At 40.8% G+C, this 10,662-nt stretch overlaps 1 protein-coding gene across 1 annotated transcript in view; it reads right to left on the reverse strand.

The window, feature by feature from the left end:
* Window positions 1-995: 995 nt before the first annotated feature.
* The window catches only part of LOC103509260 (LIM domain-containing protein jub-like), a 13,525-nt gene continuing 3,858 nt past the window's right edge, over window positions 996-10,662 (reverse strand). Inside the window, exons 3-6 of the mRNA XM_026823489.1 lie at window positions 5,914-6,083; window positions 4,819-4,881; window positions 1,674-1,871; window positions 996-1,193 (exon numbers count right to left, since the gene is read on the reverse strand). Coding sequence (XP_026679290.1) covers window positions 996-1,193; window positions 1,674-1,871; window positions 4,819-4,881; window positions 5,914-6,083 — 629 coding nt within the window. The remainder of the gene's footprint in view (window positions 1,194-1,673; window positions 1,872-4,818; window positions 4,882-5,913; window positions 6,084-10,662) is intronic.

Here is a 10,662-nt window from a genome sequence, read left to right on the forward strand (position 1 = left end):
ACGGTTTTATTGAGACACATACGACTTACGTGTCTTCCAACCTGGTATTTCAACAGATCGTTGCGTGTGTACGCAAAGTTTACGCATATTTCACTCGTTTAGACCTAAATTTGGGCAAGTATTGCATTCATAAGAAATCATATTTGTGTCTGTCAAAAGAACAGATTGGTAGACTAATTGGGAGACATAGCTTGTTTAACGGGTAACAGGCTTATACACATACGACTTACGTGTCTTCCAACCTGGTATTTCGACAGATCGTTGCGTGTGTACGCAACGTTTACGCATATTTCACTCGTTTAGACCTAAATTTTGGCAAGTATTGCGTTCATAAGAAATCATATTTGTGTCTGTCAAAAGAACAGATTGGTAGACTAATTGGGAGACATAGCTTGTTTAACGGGTAACAGGCTTAAACGTCCTAGATACAATTGATAAAGCACAAAACAATATTTACAAATATGAACCTAGGTGCATAATATCAACACAGGGCCCGACAACGAAAACTACTTGGGATATTTGAACACTTGAACATTTGTGTTAATACATAAAAACAAGAATACCTAAACTCTAAATATTTAGCGAAGTATAAAAGTAATAATTATGAATTATTGTTTAGTCAAAATACAAAGGTAGGTAAATAATACCTAGGTACCCATAGCAGCTGTACGTGACAAGTTTTCTCTTTCTCCCTAATGAGCAATTTGAGCTCCTAATATTCCCAGGAGTGGAGGAGGGAGGAAAGAGGGAGGGAATCAACTCCCAATGTCAAGTCCACTCCCACTCCCTCTCTCTCAAGAGGTCTGATAGAGGGAACTGTAACAAAGGAGTTCTTGTGGACCAAATTACCCATCTAAAAATTCTCAGTCGATATTACTGAAGATGCCTTCACAGGCGAAACATGCTTAATAAATAAATCAAATGAAAAATACAACCTTATGAATTGTATCAGTTACTGTCCCTTCATTTCAAAAAAGAAAAATATCGTTTTTCGGTCAGATTTCTTCCGTTACCTGCAGATCCGTGGGTGACTGATGATGTCTGCTGAGATGTGACAGATGACAGGCCCGGCACATAAGTCTGCCCTGTAGTGGATAACATCTCTTATCAGGCTCGTCTGTTAGTTGCAGACCACAATCTTCACACATGTAACAATCCACGTGGAAATCTTTATCCATAGACACGACACGAACCTGCAACACAACACATAGTAATAGAGCTCAAAGGGTTAGGTGGTAGAGAACGCCCCAGACGTTAAAGGTAGAAATACACTACCATCACGTCACGTGAAGTCATGGGGAGTCAGAAATATGAGTTTTCCCATATATTGTAGGTAAGTCCGTTCAGGGCAGCCATACTACTATCACGTGACGTGACATATCAATAACTATTGGAGTACCTGTTTGATGGGGAATTGGGGATTCCAAAGAGGTAAAAAAAATATCTCTTTGTATGAAAAGTGAGAAGGAATCCAAAGGATCCAGATTCTGGAATCCATCCATACACACATACACAAAAAGCCCAACCGAGGCTTAGGTGTAGGGGCAAATAGCCCCAAAGGATAAGTTAAGCTTCTACGAATCTGGAATCCATCGAATCCGGATTCGTTGGATTACAAAAAAATACGTCCATGATAAAGTCAGTCTAATTAAAAAATACGTTTTATTACTCACCGTTTCTTCTGTGCCCTCCACAGGCGTGATCCCCTTGCCACAAGCAGCACACTTGGGCGCAAACATCCGATGATAATCATTGACACAGTAGATCTTATTGTCCACATCTACAGTGAATGGGACTCCATCCAGACATTCGTTACAGAGGCAACACCGGAAGCAACCCGGGTGATAGGATTTGCCCATGGCTTGCAATATCTAGGGAAACAGATAAATGAAAGTGTAAAATCCTTTTCCTTAAGCCGTTAACATTTCGGTTTTGCTGATAAGGATTATTTACGGTTTTATTGATACACATACGACTTACGTGTCTTCCAACCTGGTATTTCGACAGATCGTTGCGTGTGTACGCAACGTTTACGCATATTTCACTCGTTTAGACCTAAATTTTGGCAAGTATTGCGTTCATAAGAAATCATATTTGTGTCTGTCAAAAGAACAGATTGGTAGACTAATTGGGAGACATAGCTTGTTTAACGGGTAACAGGCTTAACGCATGTAAGACCCTTGAGGACCAATTCTTCACTCATCTCAACCCTTTGTTTCAATAATACCGAAGTAAGTATTTACAGCGTACAAAGCGCAGCACCACAACTTGGCTCCTTCATTTCGAAAGTCATACTCCCTCTTTTCTCACTTACCATTTCCATAATCAGATGACCGCATATCGCACACTTCTCCGCCGTTTGTTGAAAGCCAGAATACTGAAAATGGGAAAGGAAAAACTCCGTTAATAAACCAAGGAAACACAATTGAAGCCAGCCTAGTTACCTTGGAGGGTAGCGCGTCTGAGTTATAAGCGCTAGGTCGTGGGTTCGGTTCGCACCCGGGACGAACTTTATCCTAAAGAGATAAGGTCCGTTTTCGGAAAGGCTGGCTTTCTTTTATTCTGTCCTCTTCTTATCTTCGATTTCGGGATGAAAAGACCTCCTCCATTGTTACAGTTCCCTCTATCAAACCTCTTCCTGTTGGCGTCCCGAAACATACGTACAGGTACTACATTAAATCTATCGGACAATATAATGGTCTGGACCACAACCTGAGTTTCACTTTGTCCACGTTTAACGTCTTGGATTATCGCCCATCTGATGAAAGACAATACTACGGGATGGACATGCTACGAAGAAGTAAACTTGAAGTTTAAAGTATCAAAGTGTGCGAGTTAGTATGATCTGATGATAATGGATTATAGAGCTTTTCCTACGGATTTTAGGAATGTAGTCTAGTCTCATGGTATCTAGGAATTAAATTCGATCCTCTTAATCTTGGCTACGATTCAGATCGAACTGTAAATCGCACAGTTTTCCTCAGTACGATTTTTCTCCCAATCAGCAGATCTTGGGGTGTACCAGACTTTTAATATCAACAGAGGTCTCGAGTTTATCCTTATCCCATGTATTGATAACTTGCTGATACACTCTGAAATAAAACAAAAGTAAAAATAATTAGTGGGCCATTGAACTGTAGAACTTACACAGGACAAAGGGCTTTCTACATGTTGTTTTTGCAGCAGCTTCAGCTGTAGCAGAATGGTGATTGCAGAATATATGGTCGAAAGGTGATGACAGAGGAAGTAAACTTGAAGTTTAAAGTATCAAAGTGTGCGAGTTAGTGATGATCTGATGATAATGGATTATAGAGCTTTTCCTACGGATTTTAGGAATGTAGTCCAGTCTCATGGTATCTAGGAATTAAATTTGATCCTCTTAATCTTGGTACACATGCTACGATTCAGATCGAACTATAAATCGCACAGTTTTCCTCAGTACGATTTTTCTCCCAATCAGCAGATCTTGGGGTGTACCAGACTTTGAATATCAACAGAGGTCTCGAGTTTATCCTTATCCCATGTATTGATAACTTGCTGATACACTCTGAAATAAAACAAAAGTGAAAATAATTAGTGGGCCATTGAACTGTAGAACACAGGATAAAGGGCTTTCTACATGTTGTTTTTGCAGCAGCTTCAGCTGTAGCAGAATGGTGATTGCAGAATATATGGTCGAAAGGTGATGACAGAGAGAAGGAAGACAGGAAAGGAGAAAACCAGCCATTCCGAGAACGAGCATTATCCGTTCAGGATAAAATCCGCAACGAGCGGGAATCGGACCCGCGGCCTACCGCTTACAAGGCAGACGCGCTACCAACCAAGCTAACAAGGCTGGCTACAACCAAACCTTGTGAATTGCATCAGTTACTGTTTATCGGTCAGATTTCTTCCGTTATCGTTACCTGTAGATCCGTGGGTGACTGATGATGTCTGCTGAGATGTGACAGATGACAGGCCCGGCACATAAGTCTGCCCTGTAGTGGATAACATCTCTAATTCTCAATGCCAAACATTCACTCTTAATTCAGCATCAAAAACATCTGAACACGCCTCTTGTCGACATTCTAATTTCACTAACCTTAACCTCCTCTCCATATTGCGCTCTCTCTCACTCCCTCTCTACCTCTCCCACATACTCTCTCATCCCGAAAATCCCGTTTCTCTCTCTCTCTCGCTTTCTCCTTCTCAAATACTATATTTCTGTCTCTTCTTCCCCCTCAAAACCCCCACTCTTCCCTTTCCAAATGTGTCTCCTCTCGTTGTCTTTTCAAATACCCCGCTTTTCGGAGAAAATTTCATTCTACCCCTCTTCCTCTTACCTTTTCTCCCCTCCCTTCTAACTCTCTTAATACTACCCTCCTCTCCTCTCCTAATACTACGTCCCCTCCTTCCTAATCTCCCTATACCTCCTCCCTACTTCTCCTATTACTCCCCCTCCTCTTTCACTTTCGCTCCCTTCCTACCTCTCTTAATAAAATACATACTACCCTCCTCTCCTAATACCTCTCCTCCTTCCAACCTCCCCTCGTTCCCTATCTCCCAATACCCCCCCCTCCCCTTTCACTATATCTTGTATTATGTCGAGTGTTGATAATGAGCACGTTATATTCGCGCTCATAAAGTAGAACACAGCAACATAATGTAAACATAATGAGTCGTGGCAGGTGCGCGGCTATTAGCGCTTACCTCCAATTCTTCACTCATCTCAACCCTTTGTTTCAATAATACCGAAGTAAGTATTTACAGCGTACAAAGCGCAGCACCACAACTTGGCTCCTTCATTTCGAAAGTCATACTCCCTCTTTTCTCACTTACCATTTCCATAATCAGATGACCGCATATCGCACACTTCTCCGCCGTTTGTTGAAAGCCAGAATACTGAAAATGGGAAAGGAAAAACTCCGTTAATAAACCAAGGAAACACAATTGAAGCCAGCCTAGTTACCTTGGAGGGTAGCGCGTCTGAGTTATAAGCGCTAGGTCGTGGGTTCGGTTCGCACCCGGGACGAACTTTATCCTAAAGAGATAAGGTCCGTTCTCGGAACGGCTGGCTTTCTTTTATCCTGTCCTCTTTTTTCTCTTTGATTTCGGGACGATATGACCTCCATTGTTACAGTTCCCTCTATCAAACCTCTTCCTGTTGGCGTCCCGGGACATACGTATAGTAGGTACTACATTAAATTTATCGGACAATATAATGGCCTGGACCACAATCTGAGTTTCACTTTGTCCACGTTTAACTCTTGGACCATCGCCCATCTGATGAGAGACAATACTACGGGATGGACATGCTACGACACAGACCATATGCGTCTAATGTAGCAGTTGTTTTAATGCTACGAAATAAAAACGGTGCTTGGGTTGAAATTAAAAGTTCATATTAACAAGAGGTCATGAGCATAGGGATAAGAACCACTTATCTATTTCGAAATTCAAACTAATATTTGATCAATAAAAGTAGGTATGTAAATTAGTTCCCAACACTTTATGGGTTTACCCTGATCCCTGCCTTCTGCCTAGGTTCGCTTACCTCGTTTAACGCGCTATTTATTTTATGATGGGTAAACTACAAGCGAAGCTTGCGTAAATGCCTGAAACGGATGTAGCTTAAATGGTAAATTAATATCCTACAAAAGTGCCACATTTTCTCAACAAGTTCAATAGTACAGGTATGTATACTCTATTACTCAGGGATTTTAAAGGTGTGTCCACACATGGTCGATCGGCCATCGATAGATGTTGACTGGACCGTCCACACTGCCTCTACAACATAGATTCACCTAGTCGATCGACAACTATGTTTGGACACACCTTGAAAGGTACAGGTAAATGAATATCCTACAAAAGTGCCACATTTGCTTAAGTACAAAATTCAACAATTTTTTAAATTTGAATTCTATTTTTTCTCACCAGATAATCTTCTTCACAGTACACTCGCCCGTGGACATTGTAGAAGGCCTTGCCTCTCAGGGCCCGGCCACAGGAGCAACATATGAAGCAGTTCGTATGGTAGAGGTTGCCCATGGCCTGACAGGCCTGGCCTGCGCCCGTTACCTTCTCTCCACATGTGTGACAAATACCTGCAAACAATACAAACACATTAGGGAAAGAAAGGACATATTCGTCTATCTTAAACTGTTAGTCTAGCTGGGGAGGGGGAGGGGGACTTTAAACAGGAAGGATACCAGCCTGAATTTTCCCTTCCTAAAGAATAAGCAAAGAATTTGAGTGCGAAGGGCATCCCACTAGTAAAATTTTTGATGTCACAAAAGCAATCATCCTAGTTAGCTTGGTTGGTAGCGCGTCTGCCTTGTAAACGCGAGGCCGCGGGTTCGATTCCCGCTAGGGGCGGATTTTATCCTGTTCTTCCTCACCCGCTAGGTTATGGGTTCGATTCCCGCCCACAGCGGACTTTATCCAAAATAGATTAGGTTCGTTCTCGGAACGGCTTTCTCGTATCTTGTCTTTCTTCTCCCTTCAATTTCGGAACGATAAGACCTTAGCAGTTAAAAATCTATCCCTCTATCAAACCTCTAGAAAAGAAGGTAAACTTGTGACTAAGAAGATGAGCAGGCCAAAGTCACGAGTATTTTATCATGTGGAAATCAGTGAGTATTGACTTAATCTTCACAAAGCTGACCCTGAATCCTACCGCAATGTCTTGACTATGAGTTAAGTGGATGAGTCATTATCAACCACCAGCCCTGAACTAGACATGAAAAATCTCATGACCTAGACCAGGGTCGTATACAGGATTTAATTGAGGTGGGGCCCAAGTGTTCAAACATCCATGTGCGATGGGAGGGGAGTGGATGCTCTAAATTTTCGGAGCCTGGCTTACAGTAAAGGAGGTAAATAAAGCCCGAGAGGGGAGGGGGCGGTTCCCCCCCCCAAGTACGGCCCTGACCTAGACATGAAGTAATCTCAACCAGAGGTTCTTCAAAATGAGTCAATCCGTGACATAAACCCGAGAAAATGTTGGTTATAGACATCACCAAGCAGAGATCTACATGTTTGTAATCCCAAGCAGAGGTTCTCAATCTGAGCCCATCTGACATTCCCCCAAGAAAATGTTGATTAAGCCACTGTTTTGCTGCCCCCGAAAAAGTATATATACGCCACTGACCACACTCTTTACTCTTTACTTACTGAGTGACTCAGAAAATACAGGGTGAGCTGACCTCTAACTCTGAGTATACTTAAACTCTGTGGCCTGGAGGTCATTCTCTACTGGCTTAGCAGGCAGGAGGTTCGGGTTCGATTTTAGGTAGGGTTGAAGTTTTTTTTTTTTTTTCCTTCTTTTCATTTTGCTTATTAATTATTATTATTTGGGTAGCAAAAAACTTTGGGAGGATTAAGTAGCTACTTGTGTGTGAGTAGCTATGAGTGGCGGTATTACAAGTAAAAAAAAAAAAAAAAAAAAAAAAAAATTTAAATTTTTTCCCCCTTCTCCGTGTTTATATAAATAGCCAGACCAAAAAAAGAAGAAGTAAATTTCATGTTCGCCGAGGGAACATACCAACTTACATTACTCACACACAGATATTGGCATACTCCCTATATTGACCCTCAGGGCCATTCTAAACCTGATCTGGAACACAATGCTATGCCACAAACTCGAACATCTCTCATCGTACTAGAGTTACTAGACATTCTACTACTAACATTCTTACCAAGCACAAGATTCTTCATGAAATAAATTACATTACTTTTACATTCTGTGTGAACAATTATTACGGCAAAACTGAGAAATACGTGTAATGTGGGTAAATCTATTGTTCGTGGATTTTTTTTTTTTTCTAAACCTGCGAGTCTTGTAAACTCTGACAGCTGACTAAGCGAATTTTGCAAAGGGAAGGATACTGATACAACTGAAGTACCTAACTTCCGTGTCTTTGAGATAGAAATGATAGAATTAAATTTATTAAAACTTGGCAATGTTGCCAAAAGATATCACCTCCCAGACTCAACTCCATTTTCCTGACCCGCGTAAACCCTACCACAAACTATTTGACCCAAAAGAGCTCAGGTTGCCAAAAGATATCACCTCCCAGACTCAACTCCATTTTCCTGACCCGCGTAAACCCTACCACAAACTATTTGACCCAAAAGAGCTCCTGCTTACATCATTCACTACTTTCCAAGCACCCTACTGATTCGTAGATTCATTTTTTCAACTTTTTATCACTTTCTTCACTTGGACCAATGGGATTTATCGATTCCTTATATGCTTTCTTTATTATTTTGCCCATAATTTCTACCTTACTCATATACTATATAGGTATTAATGCTAGCTGATCATTCTCATTACCACACAAGCTCACTCGTGAGTCGCGATTCAAGGTTCTGGCGAAAGTTTTAAGTGGATGAGTCATTATCAACCACCAGCCCTGAACTAGACATGAAAAATCTCATGACCTAGACCAGGGTCGTATACAGGATTTAATTGAGGTGGGGCCCAAGTGTTCAAACATCCATGTGCGATGGGAGGGGAGTGGATGCTCTAAATTTTCGGAGCCTGGCTTACAGTAAAGGAGGTAAATAAAGCCCGAGAGGGGAGGGGGCGGTTCCCCCCCCCAAGTACGGCCCTGACCTAGACATGAAGTAATCTCAACCAGAGGTTCTTCAAAATGAGTCAATCCGTGACATAAACCCGAGAAAATGTTGGTTATAGACATCACCAAGCAGAGATCTACATGTTTGTAATCCCAAGCAGAGGTTCTCAATCTGAGCCCATCTGACATTCCCCCAAGAAAATGTTGATTAAGCCACTGTTTTGCTGCCCCCGAAAAAGTATATATACGCCACTGACCACACTCTTTACTCTTTACTTACTGAGTGACTCAGAAAATACAGGGTGAGCTGACCTCTAACTCTGAGTATACTTAAACTCTGTGGCCTGGAGGTCATTCTCTACTGGCTTAGCAGGCAGGAGGTTCGGGTTCGATTTTAGGTAGGGTTGAAGTTTTTTTTTTTTTTTCCTTCTTTTCATTTTGCTTATTAATTATTATTATTTGGGTAGCAAAAAACTTTGGGAGGATTAAGTAGCTACTTGTGTGTGAGTAGCTATGAGTGGCGGTATTACAAGTAAAAAAAAAAAAAAAAAAAAAAAAAAATTAAATTTTTTCCCCCCAAGCTCCACAGGCACGGAATTATAATAACAGCTTTTGATCGATATCTCGGTTAGGAAGCATTTCAGGGCATATATGTTCATAGAGTAAAAAAGTCTTGTGTTGACCTCCTGGATCTATGGTTTGAGTAGGTATTCTAAAAAAATTCCGACCACCCTGTATTTTACACCCTGTCACTATTTCATATTTAAATGGAAAATAGTGTACAAAATAATGGGAAATATCTTGTTAAAAATAGGAAATGATATTATTGCAGCTATTGTATGATTATTGTGTTTGTTTTGCATTTTCCTGGCATCCTGGCTAGACGTCCATTTGAGTTTTCCTCTTGGCTCTTCGAATCAGCTTTTGTAACCTAGAGTACATTGACCTAAGCTACTAGGTCAGGGCCAGGGCTACTAGGCTCTCAAGACCAGGGTTCAATTCCCGTTGTGGCTTTTAAAAAAGGGAGGGGACGGGCCCCCTCTTAAATACGGTCCTGCATCATACAAACATATGACAGTTCTTGTTATACAAAGACTTTCCTCCATGAATCCACAATAATTACATCATGCTTCCCCCTACAATAATTACGACTACAATCTACAGTGCATAGTTTACAAAGTTTATATACAGTTTATCTTGTACCTACATACAATAAAGATTGTTAGGTACATAAACATTACAGAAGTTGTTATCTACTCCCTTACCTATTCACACAACGATGGAAAATACAGGGAGTAAGTATTAGGTAGGTGCAATACCTACAATCTACAATACATAATCTAAGTACATACATAATTATACACTATGTCCCAGAAGTCCTGTAAGGTACCCGTATAACCCTTTCATCTGTTGAACGGGTAGGATTTTTTGTTCCACCCAGTTGTTTAATCCAAAACAACGGAATGGCCCATCGCGTCCTTTCCTAATCCTAGGATCAATCAAATCCTCCTGGGATTAATCAGAATTCAAAGTTTCTACCCATTCAATAGATAAAAGGTACCTTACAGGACATCTGACACACACTGTATATATGTACCTACAGGGGGAATACATGTAATTATAATAGGTACAACAATAAAATTTGATTGGTTGGTCCTGAGGAAGCAACATACAGCAATAAAATATATGTTATTCCCAATCAAATTATATTGCACAACTCTCGCTCCTAATACTATTCTAATGCTCTCTCTTGTCCCTCTCTTTCTCTCTCTCTCTCTCTCTCTTTGTTCATCCCTCTCCTTCACACTTTTTCTCTTTCCTCTCTCCTTCTATTCTTCTACTTCTCTCTCTCTCTCTCTTTATTACCAGGGATGAGGTACCTTCTGATATCTCTCCTCTATCCTCTCTCTCTCTCCCTCTCTCTCTTTCTCTCCCCCTTTCTCTCATTACAGTGCAATTATTTGCTTTGTGTTGTATAACACAGATAGGTACATATTATGTAAGTACATATAGTTATGTAGGTAGATAGGTATAATATAGGTACCTACGTATTTAGTAGGAAATTTATATGGATGAATACTGATGCGGTTTTAATTATCGGAAT

This window comes from Diaphorina citri, unplaced genomic scaffold (assembly GCF_000475195.1).
Source record: "Diaphorina citri unplaced genomic scaffold, Diaci psyllid genome assembly version 1.1 scaffold22, whole genome shotgun sequence".
Lineage (NCBI taxonomy): Eukaryota > Metazoa > Arthropoda > Insecta > Hemiptera > Psyllidae > Diaphorina > Diaphorina citri.